This window comes from Tympanuchus pallidicinctus, unplaced genomic scaffold (genome assembly GCF_026119805.1).
Source record: "Tympanuchus pallidicinctus isolate F22 unplaced genomic scaffold, pur_lepc_1.0 scaffold15, whole genome shotgun sequence".
NCBI classification, from domain to species: Eukaryota; Metazoa; Chordata; class Aves; order Galliformes; family Phasianidae; genus Tympanuchus; species Tympanuchus pallidicinctus.
The window spans coordinates 26,839,326-26,858,747 of NW_026294669.1; the positions used below are offsets into that span (position 1 = coordinate 26,839,326).

Here is a 19,422-nt window from a genome sequence, read left to right on the forward strand (position 1 = left end):
TGGATTTCCACATTGCTTTTGGATTATTTTTTGAAGACTGTATAAATTTTGTTCTCAGGATTGGCTCCTAAACCTTTGAAGAGCATCTATTGTAACAGACACAAAGGGGAAAAAAAAAACCAAACACCCACAAAACCAAAGCACATTGCTATCATTTTACTCCTGGATAGTAGTTACTTGCTTGTCCTACTGTTAACTATATGAATCCATCTCTGATTCTTTGAAGCAAACATTCTCACTTCCTCTTCACACTAACCTGTCTCTGTGATCTTTTACTGCAGAGCTGGGAAGCATATTTTTGGCCTGAACTGCTGAAACTTCAGACAGTTCTGCTGGGAACAGTTTCTGTCCTGAAGTGCAGAGGTACTGATCCCACCTGGTGTTAGCACACCAGGTAGACACTATAGAGCCTCCAAAATCATGTGTTGTCATGAGGCCAGGTTGTATTATTTCTTCCTAATGGTATTTCCTAGACAAATATCTGAGGGCAAATGCCAGGTGGTGACCTAAAGGCGTTATCTAAGCCTGGTCCCTGAGCCATGGGCTCTGACTTAGTTCTCAGGATACGTCACGGGACAAAAGCAGCTTATTTTGTCAAAAGTGCCACTGTGCAAGAGGACAGGAACAGGTTAAATTCTGCTGCGTGATCTGTTTCTAATTGTTCTGTCTGAGATGAGAGCAGTGAGACTTTGATGTCAGCATCAAAGGAGAGGAGTGCTGCTCTACCTGCTCTGCAGTAAAGGGAAATTGACATCCTCTCGCTACTTCTCTTTCGAAAACAATCCAAAGACAACTGTACCACAAGATCCCGGGAATGGGTCCAGTAGTTGGAGGAAGATATGGTCAAACCTGTGTTACCAAATTGTGTGTAAAAACTCATGATTTTCAGGCTTGCTTTCTGTTTATTGCAGCTCTGACTCTCATAAATCGGGTTTTACACTTCAGAGATCTGTGCGTGTGAGTCAGACACATTGGCTGAGGTGCACTGACCTCACTGTGCAGCTCCCTGATGCTGCTGCAGAGGAAGTGCAAGTGCAGACCCACACTGGGGCTGTGGGCAAGCCCTGGGGCAATGGGGAGTGGCCAGCAGTGCCTGGCTGCGGGTCTGCGTGGCCATGAGATGCACGCTGGTCCTCTGGCTGGCCCCTTAGTGACTCTCTTTGCTGTTCAGACCGACTGCAGCTTTGTAGTTGGCCACTGAATATCTCCTTCTGCACAAGCTGACTACGTGCTGCATCGCAGAGAAGCCAGAGGGTGGGTAGAAATTGTTATTGCTTTCCAGATAAGTGAAAATACCAAAGAGAAAGCATGAACGTGATGCACGAACAACAAAGTAATACACAGTGAAAGGCAGAGGATACTATCTAAAGTAATTTAATGCTCAGGCATGTCTACTGGGCATCTTCTGTTGAAAAATAATTTTGCACTCTTACAAATGTGTCGGGCCTCTTTCTTTCTGCTTGTGAATCTGGTAATGGGTTTCGTTTTTCTTGTGTTCTTGTTTATGTTGAAGTAATGCTGTAGGCATTTTTATTAAAGTAAGCCTTTCTTAATAGCTTTATTTAGCAATGGAGATGGCATAAGCAGCAAAATTTGGGTCTGAATTTCTCCAGGATTTGGAATTTTGTGTGTGATGTGTAGAAACGTCTCCTCCTTTGTATCTAATTAGAACAGTAAGACATCTTCATCTGTGGGGGTTGGCTTAGTGCTTCCATAATGTCTTCCACCAAAATCTTTGCAACTGACTGGTTGTGTTTTCATACTTAGTGCATTTGACAGTAGGGCTGCTTTTTACAGTTGTGGCACTTTGGCAGAGCTTTCAGATGATGGTTTCTGTATTTTCAGAAATTAAGCAGTACTCTGCTTAATTTCTAATTGGCACCGCTTTCGTTCTGCCTGGTTTTCGTGATGGAAGTCCCAGGAGAGCGAGATAATTCTCAGGCATAATTTGCTATACAGCATGTTCTTTCCTACAGCAACAGATGTATGTGCTACCTTCTGCAATTTCACTGAATAAGCATTGAAACAATTTGTTTGCTTGCCTGAGCTTCTGAAGAGCTTTGGAAGGATTGTTAACGTCAAAGGAGAAAAGTAGTTTCAAGAGAAGAGGCTCAGGAAATGTGTCACATAATGGATGTTTCATCTGTGTTTGTCTTAATGGCCTGCTCTAGGAAGCTGCGTAGATGACGATGTCTCTTGAAACTTGTGAGTAGTCCTGTTGAAATTATCTGGCTGACTTCTTGCTCTCCCTTGTAAACTTCATCTGCAAAACCAAGATGCTGAAAGCTGTACGATTTCAATCTGAATTTCTTGAAATAGAACCTCAAGCAACTGAACTGCTTGAATGGCTGTAACGCATAAAGTTACGCACAGGCTTAAGTACCTCCTGAAATCAGCACTGCTCATGACTTGGTAATGTTTTTGATAACAGCTTGTACTGGGTACTGTATTTACTACTTCATCCATTTCAAGGGAATTACTAATCAGAAAAGGCCTGGTTTCACATAGGATGAGTTTTGTTTGCCTGCTAACTTTCTCCTGAAATCACTTCATATTATTTACAGTATGTCTCACTGATGTAAAACAGCTGTTCTTTAATTTCTGGAACAAAACATCTCCTGAGCAACTGTCACTTAGCTTAATATAGATCTAGGGGACCTGATGTGAAGCAGTGATCCAATCTTTATGGTTTTGCTTGCAGAACAGAGCTCTTCCTGGGTTTTACCTTTGTTACTTTTTGTGGATGATATGTTGCAGGAGACCCCAGTAATGCTGTTGTTTTTCATTTATTTCTGACAGATGATTCAAGAGAGCAGGGTTCTTATTGAGACGGCAGACATCACTCACAACAAGATCGTTCAGTGTCAGAAAGCAGGTAATCCTTCTCTAATGTGCAGTTCTGGATGGGAGATGGGAAACAACATGACAGAATTTTCTTACAGTTTGTGACTGTGCATCATCTTTCACTTGATAGTTAAATGAGCATCCTGGTCTACTTTAGCAGGCTCTGTCCTCTGGAAGACTCATCCTCCAGCAGCAGTGGAGGTGTAGGATCAGGGAAGAATGCTCAGCTTTCATCCCAAAAGCTATTTCTTCATTTGGTCTGCAGACCTGAAATGTCTGACAGCATTTAAATTAGTCAATTGAACCAGAAAGAAATTCAATTAAAAAGAGAGTAAGAAGATGTGTTACCTTTATTTTCTGAGCTCTGTTCTCTGTCAAGTTGTTCCCTTGAACATGCGATAGGCAAGAGGTTTGAAACCCACAGGACCAAGTTCTCCTGCCTATCTTTACTTAATTGTGCCATTTAGGTTTGTTTTAGATGTTGGAAACGCGTACCAATATAATTCTGTTGTGTTCAACAAATCCATGTGGCCATGCATAAGGCACATCATGCATTAGGTGAGCACAAACCAGTGTAAGTGGGCTTAAAGCAGATCTTGTCTTGTTGTTATATTATACTAGGTGTCTCTACCTGAGCTGGGACTCTGTTTTGCATATATCAGTATAAGAGGGGGAGATGGGTTCCAAAGTCGCCACCCATATATGCTGTTTGCTCTGCCACAACAAGATCATGATCCTTTTCCAGGATGGTAGGAATTACCAAATGTCTGTGATTCACAGCTCAGCTTATTCATGCAACCCCTTCATCTCTTATTCAGGGCAGTAACCCAGACTCCTAACTGGGACATGTTTCCTGTAGTTTACGATGATAACAAAAAGTAAGCTCTGCTACAGAGATAAGAGTCCACATTAGGCAGTGTTAAGATCTTAATCCTCTACAACTAAATCCATCAGCTTTCATGTATCAGAAGCCATGCTGAATAAATTCATGCAGTGAATTTATGGGTTTACACTGAGGAAATAAAATCTGCTTTCAGTCAATTTAGTTGCATAGCTGCACCTTTTATAACCTGCAGTGAGCCTCTAAGCTCAGTAATGCAAAAACATTAGCTACTGCATCTGATTCGTGGTCTCAGGCATAGTCTTCTAGGGCCACAACAATTCCAAGTACTGTTTTTTCCAGTAGTTATTTTTTGATTTGGCAAATGAAACAATCTACACCCATTTGCTTCTACTGAATGTAAATAATGAATGAAACTGGTGCTTTGTAGTAAATGCTTTAATTCATCTTTTTAAACCTATCTTTTTAATTGAAGGAAACTTGAAAACTGTTTCAGTAATCGTATTTAACTTATTTTTAAGTGTTACAAGAGCAAGGTGGAACCCAGTCTTTGTTCTTTGAAATTCAGAACTCTTGAAGCAGTGGCCAGAGCTGTGATAGCAAATGGAGGAGAGGTGGTACATCTTCCTGAATTTGAAGGGCTTCATCTTGGTTGTGCCTTGGCTCCTGCTCTTATGAGATGTTAGAAGTAAAATTGCCTTCAGCATTATCCTTCATCAACCTCAGCTCAATCCTACTCCCTTAGCAAGTGCATTCCCAGCCTGGTTTGACCCAGGCTCCCTGTGCCACAGGACCCCAAATGACTTCTCAAGCTGCTGATTTGTTGTTCTATTTATTTATTTTTCACGTGTGGGTTTGATGCTTCTTCACTGATGCTCCTTCCCGCAGCCCAACAGATATTAGCAGCTGCTTCTATGTGGGGCAGCACTGTCTCCAGTCGACAGCTGAGGAAGTAAGTTTTGGGTGAAAAATAACGTGCACTACATAAACTGGCAGTATTTTGCAGTCTTGTTTTCTGGGCCTTCAAATGGTTCAAGATGCTGAATGGGACTTCAGGCTAATCCTCATAGCAGAATACAGCTTGAAGTAAGTTGAAAGGCTGGTTAAGTATGGCTAGGTTGAGGTTGGACTTGATGATCTTGAAGGTCTTTTCCAACCTGAGCAATTCTGTGATTCAGAGGCAGGGCTATCTAAGTGAAACTGAGCACTGTAGACCTTTCTTAGTTCTTCAGTGAACAAAGCAAGTCACCTGTCTATTTTCTTTCTCTTATTCAAGTGATTTGTAAGTCTGTTGGTGTGAGGCAGCTTACAGGGGAATCTTGCTTAAGGTACAATTATCTAAACTGTTTTCCAAAGGAAGCATTGCAGGAGCTTTGTTATCACAAGGAAAACTTGTGAGTGAGTGACATTCTGGACAATAAACTGTAGATAAACCTTGTATTGTGTGAGGTTGAACTCCCTCAGTATTTCTCAAGCTGTGGCTCAGCCGCCTCCGGATTCAGTGCAGGGCAAGAGGAAGTCTGTTGCCAGTTTTCCAGAAGAGCTTTGGGCAGGTTGATGCTGATTACAAGCCTGCCTCAGGGCATCAGGGTCTCTCTCGTTCAGCAACCTTGCTAAAACAACTGCTCTGTTCAGGTGCTCTTTGTCAGGTGTCAGTGAGGGTTTCTTTGATGTAATTTCAACAAAGCTTAAACTTGTGAGTGATGTTTGCCTTAAAACACTAGGGGAGAGAGAGCTGTGAAACTGGAGATTGAACTGGAGATCCACCTCGCTTTCTTCAGCCAGAATGGGCTTCAGATGTTTTGGAGTGATTTAGTGCCAATTAGGCCTTCGTAAAGTAAAAATTAATGGAAAACAAGGAGCTCTTTCTCCTTTTTCTCTTCATTCTCAGTAACCTCAGAGGAATGTTTGCAAACACTGTGCAAATCTCATAGAATTGGTGAGCTAGCTGGACTCAAAGGTTTTTAATCTGCTCCTGGATTTCTACAGTTCTAGTATCCAGCAATGAAATGTCACAGTGGCCAGGGCTATGGTTGGAAGTCTCCATTCAACAGGCTGCAGGAGCAGCAATCCTACCATTGGCGGTGTATATTCATGAAATTGTCATTGTGGAGTACAATAGTTTTTCTCTATGACTGTGATTAAGATTAATAAGAAGCTGTGCACGTGAGCCTGTCTTTCTGTGCTGCACAGGTATCTTCCACATCTGCCAGATTGCCTCCCAGGGCACAATCATCCATTGAAGGAGAGGGACAAACAGTCATCTTTTATCACAGTATTTCAGCAATGCAGACTGCAAGCAGAAGCACTGGAGGAGTGTTTAAATGGGAGCAAGGGATGTGCGAGGTTGTACGTAACACTGCTGTTCTGGAAGGTTCTCTCCAGGCATGGTGTTCTGATGGGGAAGAAAGGGAGAACATGGAAACAGGATGTAGAAAGTGCCAGCTGTGAGGAGAAAAATGCTATCATACAGAGGATGATGCAATGATCTGGTGTTTTTTTTTTTAGGGATGGAATTCCATGAAGAGCTTCATAACCTCGGGACAAAGGAAGGTTTGAAAGGAAGAAAATTAAGCAAAGCCATTGAAAGCTTTGCATGGAATATCACAGTGCTGAAGGTAAGCACATAAAACACTGCCTTGTGCCTCCTATTAACAGATCTTTGGTCTTTTTAGCTTGTCACTCCCAATTACTGAGCATTTTGTATATATTTAATCACAAAGGTGGTTTGGAAGTTGTGAAGGGGTTTTATGTAAGCCTGCACAAAGGAGGAAAGATAGCTCATGAGTTTGTGTGCTCACAGACCTGGTTTCATTTCCCTGTTATGCCTTCACACACCCTGTATGTGACCTGGCGCTGGGTTTTACACTCTTCATTTCTAATATGAGGACAAGAGTGTCTCTTGGGAAAGGTGGGGAATGGGGTAGGCTGTGATGGAAAAAAACACACAACAAGTACTGTAGATCCTGCAGATGTCAGAGATGTGTTTCAAAAGTGGAGCACCATCTGAGTGGCAAAAAGAGCCTCCATTCTGGCTGCACATTGCCATGTTGTGCAGTGAGCACTTTGCTCTCCAGGCTTTAGCGACAGGTCCAGCTGCCATGGCAATTTACAGCTGCCAGTGTTGAACATCTGGGCCTGGGTGAAGTTGCCCCAGGACAGATGGAAAGAGGAGAGGATCTGGTGTAGCTCCATCAAAGGCAACGAGAGGAACCCAGCCAAGCATTCAGATAGTTAGCATTCAGCTCACACCTTGCTTCACAGCCTCATTTCCCACCTTGCTCTGCTAGATCACACTTTGTTCACTCATGTCCCCTTGCTCCCTCCCTGCCACTCGCTCCCTCCAGCTCCCAGTAGGTGGGTTGCCCTGTCTCTAGCCCCCTAGCACCTTTCCGTTTGCAGGACAGAGGGAATCGCTATGACTTCACCAATCAAACACACATTGAAACACGATGTGCAACAGCAGCAGCAAGAGCAGCAGGAGGTGGCAGGCCTCTGCTTCTTTGAGATAGAAAGAGCACTAACAAAAAGGAATTGGGAATGGAGATGCTGAGGGACAAAAATGGGTGGGAGAGGGTCATGGTATGAAGGAAGAGTTAGAAGATTTGAGGGACATCTGTGGTTAACGTGTATGTTGATTCACTGTGAGAGAGGGAGGAAAAAGGGCAACGGAGTCAGCATAGGTACAGTTAATAGAACCTCTGATGAAGAGAAAAGGCAGTCAGTTCAAACATGATGGAAGGGACTGACCTTTACCACACAGTATAATTAAGGTGAGTAGCTACAGAGAACAAAAAAAAAGCACTAGGCAATTGTGTACATCATTCTGAATGCCTTTAGCTGTTTTAGGTAAAATAAATCCCTCGCATTGAGTCACTGTTCCCACAGCCAGGGCTGCTCTAAACTTCTGCATTTTTAGATGCTTGTCAATTTAGAAGTTCAGATCTCTCAGATGATCTGTGATTAATGAAGATATGAGTCGGGTATCAAGCATTTCCCATGAAAAATATTTGCTGCCTAATACATACTGTCATGTATCAAAGAACATTATGAACATTTAGTCAAGGTAAAAGAATAAATTGTGCATAGTTTTTAAGCCACAGCCTCTTGGGTTTGTTTACTTACACATTAAGGTGCCAACCATGTTGGTTGCAGCTACTGTCGGTAGAAGAGTACATGAAACACCTTTTCATTCTGACTGAATTTTGATTCAGCAGTGCCACGAGGCAAAGATGAACATGTTTGTACCTCAGATGTTTGATAAAAAGCAGTTGATGATTGTTCCTTTTCTTTTTTAAAAAAAATTTCTTTTGTTCTATTACAAAACTGTATTTCAGTAACCCTGCCCCTAACAAACCTAATTGCTGGTTACAGCTGCATCTTGTGTTTGGCACTTACTCTCCGCGGTGTGCTGGTGAGAGCTCTCAGGGGAGGTGTTGATGAGGAGAGACCAGCAAACCTTTCCCCAGTAAAACAGGGTGTTGTCTGCATGCCCATTCTCAGGGTGGTCACTACGAATGCATTTCACTAGCTGTTGGCATAGAGGTAAGAAAAGAAAAACAGCCTGCAGTATCTAGCAAATGTATCAGATGAATCATCACTGGGCGAGGTGAGAGAAAGGCAAAACGTATCTGGGAGGAAGCTTCTTCACGTGCTCAGGGTTGTTGGAGACAGTTATGTTACGCAGCAGTAGTCTGCTTTTCCTGCATGTTTGTGCCCATGAGCAGTAATAGCTGTTGTGCTTGCATGCTCACCAAATGATTAATAGTCTTCCTAGGCTAGTGAAGGAAACGCACATTTAATTAATGTGTTATTTATAAATATTCATTGCAGTAGGTGAGCTTTGAATTCAAAGAGGGGATGCAGTAAAAGAAAATGATCCAGGCCAAATCATGAAATAGTAACGGAGTGTAAAATAAAATTACTTTTTACAAAAATCACAACTGCAAGCATTCTTCATGTTTCAAAATACCCAGGTTATTTTTTGGGAGGTATGTAATGAGGGCGAGTCAAAACAATGTTATTTTCTTCTTTAGTTTATATAAACATGATTATGGATTAGAAACACCCATCATCAGAAGGACAAGCAATTTACCAGAACATAGAGATTATTGGAGATATTGCTAAGAACAGGGACACTACAACTCTATGCCTATCTAATAAGTCAGTTCCTGATGTTTATTAATAAAATGTTATGTCTTTCTATTTGGACCCATAGTGTGTAAAGTAGCATTACACACGCAGTTGGTAATATTGAGAAGCACAGTGTAATTACAGTAGGTGGAATAATCATTTTCTCACAGCATAATTAGTCATTATAATCTCAAATGTAGCCTCACTTTTATTTTTATTTCTGTGCACCTCTATTTCTGTTTTTCTTTTGTACTTAAGTACCACTAAAGTGCAAAGGTAGCAAGAAAGTTCTGTTTATCACCTCATGTGAGCCGTGGTATTACCCAATGACCCTGCCAAACTGCTCAGCTTGGAGGAGAGAAGGGGGGGAAATGTACCTGGGGGGGAAATGTACCTGGGGGGGAAATGTACTTGGGGGGCAGAATGGCGAGGCCAATGAGACAGTGGAGACAGGACAAGGGGAAACGGCTGGAAACTGCAGCATAGGAAGTTCCGCACAAACGTGCGCAAGAACTTCTTTACAGTGAGGTGACGGAGCACTGGAACAGGCTGCCAGGGAGGTGGTGGAGTCTCCTTCTCTGGAGATGTTCAAGACCTGCCTGGATGCCTACCTGTGCGACCTGCTGTAGGGAACCTGCTTTGGCAGGGGGGTTGGACTCGATGATCTCTGGAGGTCCCTTCCAACCCCTACAATTCTGTGATTCTGTGATTCTGTGAAATGTGGCCTTCAAAACTACTCCCTTGCTGAGGTGAATGTGCCATGGAGGTATTTGCTTAGGCATGGAAACTGGGATCCACCAGAGTGCCCAAGTCCACGAGATTTGTGTGTGTTGTGTGTGTTCAGATTTAGTGCTCTCACATGGATGTGTTATGTGTGCAAATGTGTTTTCCTGGGCGTTCATGATCAGCACGTACACAGTCTAGCAATAATGTCCCCAAATACCTGCCTTTGTGTTGATGGTAACTGTCTGGTTAGTCAGCTTACCTACATGCAGACTGATTTATAGACAAGCCATGAGAAGACAAAGTGGCATTTACTGTTTTGATCAAAAAAAAAGAGGAGAAAAACAAATGTTTGAGTTTGATCTCTGCTGTGGAATGTGTTCATGTTTTATAAATATTTTGCTGTCTGTGATAGGGTTTTGCTCCTAGTGCTGTAATTGTATTCTTATTAGCATGTATTATTAGGACCTGACTACAAGACATCAAGTGGTTAAATTTCCAGGGATCATTTAACCACCTGTCCATCAGTTCATCTGCTAATTATCTTGCACTTAAATTACTGCTGATTAGATTTATAAAGAGAAAGGTTACTTTGTGCAGAAGGCATGCAGTTATTAAATTGCTAATGCAAGTCACTCTTTGAGGGAGAAATCCTCAAATTTATGATGTAGTCATCACCAATACATTGGCTCAGATGTAGCAGTGTTACGCAGTGAAACTGCACAAGTTCCAGTTCCAGACCACCATTTCCACTAATGCTTCTTTATCACAGTTATTTGTTACAATGGAGTAATCAGCCCTTGGTAACTGGAGACCTGCAGCATCCAGACATCTCATTTGGGTGGCAGAACCCCAAGTGGGCACCTCAAGGCTTCTTGGACAAGTAAAAGACAGATTTCTGAAATATGTACATGCAAACAGATGAATTCTCACCAGGCTTCACTTCAGCTGAACTGAACTTCACATCTATAACGAGGTATCAATTTTCTTTAGGAAGACAAGCAATGTATCTGACAGTGATTATAAGTTGAGGATCCTTACAATGGTACCACGCGAAGAGCTGCTGCTGAATCCTTTGGAAGAACAAGGTCCTTTCACATGGTTATTATATCACAGTATGGCACTGTTTTTAATGCGAGTTGTACAGTACTCTGGAACCATCTAGTAAGTAAGATGTGCTTGTTTTCACACAGGTCTTTTTTCCTATAGTTAGGTAGGAGCTATGGCTTTGCTGCTCAGCATGCTGCAGAAGACCCTGGAGCAGCTCAGCATTTTCAAGAAGACATGACTGTAGCAATGTATTCTACCTCTTGTCATGCAACTGTTGCCAGAAGATTTGTGTGAGAGTTTATGCTCTGTTGGTCTTAAGCTAGAACATAGTGAACTCACAAGTACCTGCAAAGCTACTGCATTCCATGCACCGTGTATTTTTTTCTTTCCCCCTGTAAGTCAGTCATGCCTTTGCCTCTTCCCAAAGTATCCCCATATCTGCTGTCCTTGCTCTTCCCAGCACTTCTCTGGGAACCTGAGAACCTTGGTACTCAGTCTGCAAAACTGCAAAAATAGATGCAATGCGTACTGTAGTGGCTTAGCAACAAATTCTTCTGATTTGCTGTCGCCTTGTGACAGTGATAGTCCTGCAGGAGCAGTGTGGCAGGAGTGGTCTGTGTGGTATGGAGCGTTCACACCTCCCTTCAGATGCAGGACTGGGTATATTGTGCCATGTTTACTCATCTACAGATCTCCCTAGATAAATATGTTTTGAAAGTGGTTACTCAGAAGACTCCTTTTCCAGAGAGGGAAAAAAATAACATGAAAAGGTTGACCGAGAAGGTGCTAAAGAGAAGATGAAGGTCCAGCCAAGTGAATATCCACTTATTCTTGTGAGTACCAGTCTGCTTAATTAGATTCATTTTATTTAAAAGTGAAGAGAAAGGTCAGGAAGGACAAAGTTGCTTAAGTCGCTGCTTGCTGACCATGTAAGGAGCCTAGAAGAACAGAACGGGAGAACATTTCATTTCTGGGCCCTTCGTGTGGCCTGAAGGTGGTGGCAAGTATGGTGGAGGCTCCAGGTTTCAGGAGACAAAGCCTCCCTTGACTTTTGGGGCACACCTGTGCCTTCTGGGTGGTGTTTTATAATTTTTCTGGGATAAGGATTTAGAGACCTTTCATTAATACTGAGTTACAAGATAGAGATGTAACAGTGTGTGAATTCCACACAAAGCTGTTTTAATCAGCATATTTTGTAGACCAACAGACCTAAACCACGTAATTACTAGGTAGGTGGATCCTTCTTGTATTCAGCAGGATGCTGTTCTCTGCTGATTAGGTTGGTAAATGCTGCCCTGAGCTCTCCCTTGTTCTGCTCACAGTACCACCTTCTGCATTTCTTGTCCAAACTTGAAAGTAGGAATGCACCTGCTGAGCACCACGACAGTGGGATCTTGGTGGAATTTGTCAGTTGCATCTGCAAACTTTTCAGGTTACTTTAACAGTGTGCATCAGTGTAAAAGGATTGTAATCCCAGTCTCTAAGCAGTACTGGTTAATCAGCTTGGATATCCTGTTCTTCTTGGCTGTTAGCCATGGTGCAGGAGCATTGCTCTGGGGAGGATGTAGTTAGCAGTCTCAGACAAGTAATGTGTGGTCTCTCAGGGTACCCAACTGCTCTGTGTGTGAGCTTTGGAAGCTCTAATGGTGTTTCTGACCAGGCCTATTTTCTTGATCAAATTAAATTTCAAGACATAAATATTCACATGTTTAAAATATATGTGAAGGCCATCCAGGGGATCTTAAATCTGGAGGTACCAAATGGTAGCAAGGGAAGAGACTGAGAGGGGAATGGAGAGCAACAACTGCCAGGGTTCACAGCTCTGGCTTCTTCGTGACACCTTGAATTTCTAAAGATATGTGTCAGGATACCAAGATGAACATGGCTTTCAAATAGGCATGGTTTGTCAAAAAAAAGAGAGACTTCATCCAATGTTAGTCAGTTATTTCCTGGGGTCTTATCCACTACTGACATGGTAGCAGTGCTTTGTTAGCTGGCCAGAAGCAATGACCCAGGCATTCAGATCAGGCAGTGTAAGAAGCTGTCAAACATTCATGCAGAACAGCAGTAACACTGAGACAAGCACAGATCGGGGAAGTAAAAGATGATACAAAATGCCTCCAGTGATGTCTTGACTTTGCTTGGTTTTCTTGTGTTTGCTTAAGGTAAGCCAGAGAGAAGTGGCAAGCAGTCTTACAAGGCACCTTTTGTTTACAGTGACATGACAAATTGCCAGAAGCTGTGGATGCTAAGTGGAACAAGGTGCATCGTGCTGCCATGATGGTGGTGGCAGGAGGCAGGGCTGGGACCTGCAGGGTCGCTGTGCCTGGTGCCCCTCATGCCATGGGTACCTCGGTGGTACAGGCGGGACCCCCCACCCCCAAGCAGGGAGTTGGCATGCTGAGAACTCCATTTATATTTTTATGTTTATAAACATATATATATTAAATTGCATGTGGTGGTGCTCACCACCATGCTGTCTGTTATACCCATGTGTCAGACTCCTCCCATCCTTGACCTGGACTAGACATGTCCTGGCTCAGAAGCTGTCTCGTTGCACTCTGTTTCATGTGAGCTTGTTGCTGCAGACTCACATTGACACCCCATGGGGTGGCTGCACGTGGGAGCTGGCACTGCTCTGCCCTGTGCTGCAGCTGCTGCAGGCTTTGTTCTCTGCAAACCTGTCATTGTTCTTAGTACCCAGGTGTGAAGGCCAACTTCGGTCACATTTATAGGTCAAACTGTCCAAAGACTGTGTAACTGGCATTAGTAATCAATAGTGGTCAAGTGGCAGCGTGTGAAATAGAAAGAGTGCTTGTGCTGTGAGTACTGGTTACCACTGGTTATCAACAAGGTTATCGCTTATGAGGAGGGTATTTGAAAAATCAACAGATACAGTTTCAAGAGCTGCTGCAGCACATATGCGTGCCTGAACAGAATTGAGCATGAAAACAGGTTGTCATAAGGAAAAAGCAAACAAGAAAAAACACTGGAAAAAACACTGACTGGAATAGCATTTGTAGAGGTTTCCTTGCTGAAGGAAGCTTGTGTCAGTCTAGGTCAATATCATCTGCCATCCTTTAAAGGAGGTAGTGAAGGCAGGAACTCAAGTGGAGCAGGAAACTTCAGCAACTTCTTCCTCCGTCGCCTCCCCTGCACTGTTGCCATTTCCATTCGAGACATCAAATATCAAATATACAGGATATCAAAGGCTGCCTCACCCAGAGGTGGAGTTAATTAACACAGCCTGGAAGACGTGGAAGTGTCTGACGTGGAATGTGTGCTGATCTGACAACATGACCTCATTCAGAATTAAAAAGGCTGTAGTGAAAGTAAAAGTTCTAGCAGAAATTCGCACGTTTCATCCTTTGATCTGTTGCTAACAGATGACTGAACTGACAAATAATTAAAAGAAATGAGTGGCTGCCTCCGATGTGTTGAAGACTGCAGTGTCCTATAGTACCTTGCCTGAATGATGATTCATAACAGTGAAGAAGTTGGTGGCCTCCTTCTTTGCTCTCCTACATACTGTTGATTTTGTTTCAGAGTGGCTGGTTAAGCAGTGGATATTTTTCCTGTGCTGAGATGCATCAAATGGAGCATTTCTTCCTGGACATAATTGGTTAGATTCATTGGTAACAGTGTGAGCACTGAGTACTGCTTAGGAATCTTCAGTTCTCTATGCAACTGAGAGGATTCCTGATACCTCTTAAATAATATATGGCAAGAGAGATTCAGTTGCATGGTTATTTGTTATTGAAAGAATGTGTTACATTTTTAAATGACTTTGTTTCTATTTTAATCTTTTAATTCTATTTTAATGTGAATTTAGGAAGTTCACATTACAACTGAGGATTTGCTTTTGCTGGGCTGATCTTGTCCCTCCCAGCCGACACACGTTGCTGTTTCTGCTCTATGCAGAGATGAGACTGACGGTGCCTGGCAGGGTGTTTTGCCTTTGTTGTGTTTTAAATTGTTGAATGCCATTGCAAATCAGCATCATGCATCCTGATAAAGGTCTAGCAGAGCTGGGATAGCTTCAGAGCTAAGAAAGGCAGGTAGAAAAGCTCTCTTTGTTTTTCTGTAAACATGGAGCTAACCTGCATCAGCTCAGTTCCTTGCCTGAGGTAGAATAAACCACAGGGCTCTGGGAAGATTTTTACCCCAAGTGGTTGTGTTCCTAAGCTGTTAAATTCATTGCTTTATTTAGACATGGGGCTGTGAGCTGTGGGGGAGCTTCTTTAGGCAGCCAGGGTGTGAGGAGAAGGCTGTCTCGTGGTTGGCCATCCGGGAAAGGGCAGGTGGGAGCTGCTGCTAGAAGCCTCCAGCCACAGTTAATTTGCCTGATTTTGTGCAAGGTTGTTGAGTATCAGAGGGAGGTGGAGTACTGATTAGTACATGGGGAAGGGCCATACAAGACTTACACATTGCTCTTTCTCCAGTGTTTGCTTACTGTTAAGACTCAAGAATATAGTTCTTTGGGAACAGCTGTGGTTTATTGTAATCTTTGCGTGCCAGAAAGTTAACGTATTTTTAAAACTGCCTTTGTTGTGTGTATCTTGAGTTCCTGGCTGCAGATCACATATCTTTGTATGAGTGATGCAAAGTTGACTGCCCCTTTTGTTAGGTGAATTGCATGATACTGTCTACAAAACCGTGCTCCCGGGGGGAATGAGTGTCTAAATAAAGCTGATTCTAGAGGGGTCTCAGGAGGTGATGAAAGCTGCCATTTGCTCCATTGAAACTTCCTCTTGTTCTGTTGCTGAGGTGCTTGGTTTTCTCTGGCTGTCAGTGACCTCAGTCACATCTGGTAACGTACTTAATAACTGTTTTACTGAAGATGGGGGATAGCATACCTCTTTATGAAAAACAAGCCCTTCCTTCCTCCCTCCTGGGCATACACAGAAATTCTCTCTGCATTTGTTGGAACGTGTATGATCCCACTGCTAGCGAGGACCTTTGTGACTTGTTCTGCATTTACATGAGTGCAGGAGCCAAGAGAGCTGAATTCTGAATCCAGTAGGCAGTGACTTGCTTGTGTGACCTTCTCCACGTCATTGTACCAGCCCATCTTCAATTTTCTGCCTCCTTACATAGAAATTAGAAAACATTCATCCACATTGCTAATATATTCTGAGATCTGTGGTTAATGAAGTGGTGACACTTAGCTCAGTGGTGATATTGATTTATTTTTTACGTCTAATCACTGGTTGTTGAGTAAAGACTTCCATGCTGACATACGCATTTATTGGCAATGTGGATCTGCAGGGTGGACTTGGGTGATTAGTTAAAAACCACAAACTGTATCAAGGGTATTCTGCAAGATCAGGCGTTGCTTTGTGGTTGTTCATCACAGTGACCTTGTTAGATCCTGTAAGCCCTAACCATGGCAGGTGATCCCAAAAATCTGTGCAGATGCTGTGCAGCAGTTGCTTGAAGAGTCAGAGACTGAAGTGCTTGCAGGTGGAAGTAAGCTTTACTCTAGGAACAGCAGGTCGGAAAACCATCATCTTTTGTATCCTTGTAGTTGTCATATCCTTGACAACTGCAGTTTTCTTTTTTTTTTTCCCCTTTTTTCTAGATCACAGAATCGCTTAGGTTGGAGGGGACCTTACAGATCATTTAGTTCCAGCCCCCTGCTATGGGCAGGATGCCACCCACCAGGTATGGCTGTCCATGGCCTTGTCCAACCTGGCCTTGAATACCTCCAGCAAATGGCACATCCACAGCTTCTCTAGGTAACCTGTGCCACTGCTGCACCACCCTCTAAGTTAAATAATAATAATAATAATATTTTTTTAAAAAAGCATAACGTCTAACCTAATGCAGTCATTGGAAATAAAGTGCAAGATAATTAGCCCTACCGGATCCAAAGGCGATTCCATCTCCTATGGATCAATTCCCAAGTCCAGGTAATTTCCCACTTCAGAGGATCCTATGGGATGCATTTGGTGAGAAAAGCTGAGACAAAAGCAGAGACTCTGTTGCTGTGGCAGCTTCTGTTTATTTTTAGATCACAAAAAGATGGCATTACTTATGTCTAGCTGTGTACGTATGAGAGCAGACTAGAGAGACTCATCAGTCAGCGTTAAAGGAGTAAATTAAAAAGCTCCATGCCCAGGCTCCTCCATTTTACAGGTCAGAAACAGGTTCCATGTTGGCAAGACGCATTCCAGATGCATTGTGACTTACTCTGAGTTGACAGAATTAGCAGTGACAATAATGACACTTGTTAAATGCTCTGCATGTTCTCTCCTGGTATCACCTGAACTCTTGTGCCTTAGTGCATGGGGACTGGTCATGCTGGTGTACCAAGCAGCGGAGAGGAGGAGGGCCAGAAGGTGATGAAAAAGCACCTGGAACAGACATGTATTTGTGTAGTTTCCTTTGGGATGGATCTCTGCGCCGGGCATCTGGATTTAATTTTGACTCTTAACTTCTTCAGGCCATCTCTATGAGTAACATGAGGAGGTCTCCAAAGATCATTCACAAAGGTAGTTGCCCTCAGCGCACTCTGGATGTCCCTACTGTCTTCATTTCTTAGACAGTGATCTTACAGTCTTGTCTGGCAGCTAGTGATAAATGTAGGACCCAGCTGAGGTCCATAATCTAATCACTTTTTGCTTTGCTGAACAAAACTCAGATGAGCTGTTAAAACAATGTGTACTTGTGATCATGAGTTTGTGTCCTCCAGCCCTGGTTTACATTTTCTAGCAGTGATGAAAGGTGGTAGAAGTTGCACAGCTCAGTTTAAAGGGGCCCAATTTAGCAGTGAGAGATGAATGAACTGAGTCTGGAAGCACCTGGCAGCATCCGTGTACAGACAACTTAATTCACGGTGACTTTGTGATCTGGGATTGGAGGACATAAATTTCCCCCGTGCAAGTTCTTCAGCTCTCACCCAAGTAAACTTGGGAAGCGTTAACATTCTCTGTAATGGTCTTAAAAGTTGAGTTAAATTTTGCTGAAAGCATCTCATTTTCAGTGGCATGGCATTGTAGTGGATTAGAAATTGTTTGATTTCCTCACTGACATTTTGGGGGAATGAGTGTGTAAATTAATACTATAATCTTGTCTTGCACCATTGTTTTTTGTGCTTGGCTCACTTGATTTGCTTTTTGCCTACATTTTCATCTTTCACAGAAAGTTCTCACATCTTGTGTCTGACCTCTCCTGATTTTCTTCTTCCTTCACAGTCACTTTATTTCAGTAGCTCTTTTCCCCCCGGGTCAGCGTGCTTTTTACAAAAATAACCTTATGCACTCTTGTTTGTACTTGGTTTCACATCTGCGCTGGAAGGGACAAGCTGGGATTCTCCCAAGGCAAACGAGCTGTGTTGCGCACAGGTCCCACAGATGCTGGCAGATAGCAGCCTTCTGACCTCTGCCTGGTGGAAAGTGAGTGGAGGAGATAGCTTGGTTCTGCTTTTACTGAGGTCACTGGCAAACTGGCCTTTGACTTCAGAGGACTAACATCTGAGCTGGCAAGGATCAGGTGGATCAGAGCATTTACCCTGGTGTCTTTACAAAACCTGTTTCCTCCTAGCCATTAGATTCTCCTCCACTCCCCTTACCTTTCATGTGATCTGGAATTTGTTGTTTCAGCTTAAGGCTTTCTGCTTCAGTGTAAAATCCTTTGTCATCTGTGCTGTTTCGGAGCAGGTTACAGACAGGCTTCCCAGAGCACCTCAGGTGAAGTACAGAGAGGGCTTCATGTCCCCTGTATAGAAACTCTGGCAGTTTCTGTAATTCCCACAGCCCAGTCAGTGGGTGATGTTTGCCAGACACCGGAACAGTGGGTCTGCAAACCATACAGTTCCTAAGAAATCAATGCTTGTGGCAATCAGATGAGAATGTAAGGAGCTGTTTGTAGGAGCAGGCCTCATATAAGAATGCTCCATTACCTGTCTGGGAACTGCATTCTGAATCTCATTTCACCTTAATGAGATTGTTTCAGCTAGCTGGAAGCACAACTGCAGGTATTTTTCTAGCTATTTGCCCTAAGCAGCTATCTAGGGTGAGCAGGCACTATTTCTGCTGCATCTCCTCTTAAAAACCTTCTTTCCAAAACCCGAAAAAGCAAACACAAAACAGCCCAAATGCCAAACCAGCACAGGTACCCATTGTTCAGTCCACATGTGAGAAGGCCAGTAAAGCCTTTCCAGTTCCTGATGTATTTAATGGATGTTTGGTGTCAACATTTGTGACGAAGGATGTGATTTCAGCATTAAATGTGATTTGCAGCCAGTGTGACAATGCAGAGAGCATGGGGGAGCAGGGAGGTGGGGGAGTGCCAGCTATTTCCAGCCTAGTGTTTTGTTCAGAGCTTGTCTTGCATAGGAGTTCTGTGAGCTGCAAAATATGTATTTTCCTGCATCTGATCCTTTTATTTAGAAAAATGAAATGCAAGAGAATTCAGCCCTTGTGGCCTCATTTTCTCCCCTTCTTTTGTTTTTGCTGACTCTCTCCAGACTTTACTAGAGTTATTAGCTGGTGCTAGTACGTGTGAGGAGCTTGTTTTTGTGACAGGAGGAGGACCAACACAAGTCTAGACATATGCTTAGATTTCCATCTCAAGACCGCGTATCTAAAATAATATCCCAATTTCTTTAATAATATGAGGTTTTCTTGGTACTGATTGTGCACTCTGGGACTTCTAGCCAGCCCTTCAGTTTCAAAGTTATCACCAGAAAAAAGGCAGGCTCCGAGCAAGGAGGGATTGACAGCCACAGTCCATACATTTGTGCCTGTGCATGGAAGCTATCTGCAAGAGATAATGCCTGGAAGATTCTCAAACAGTTGAACTGCTCAGCATATTGCTAACTTCAAATT

General features: G+C 43.1%; 1 protein-coding gene across 7 annotated transcripts in view; it reads left to right on the forward strand.

Annotated features, from left to right (window-relative positions):
- Positions 1 to 19,422, forward strand: part of PLCL1 (phospholipase C like 1 (inactive)) — a 231,462-nt gene that overhangs the window by 202,590 nt on the left and 9,450 nt on the right. For all 7 annotated transcript variants that reach the window (XM_052675374.1, XM_052675373.1, XM_052675366.1 and 4 more), the window contains 2 exons: positions 2,800 to 2,875; positions 6,194 to 6,303. In XM_052675374.1, the coding sequence (XP_052531334.1) occupies positions 2,800 to 2,875; positions 6,194 to 6,303 (186 nt within the window). The remainder of the gene's footprint in view (positions 1 to 2,799; positions 2,876 to 6,193; positions 6,304 to 19,422) is intronic.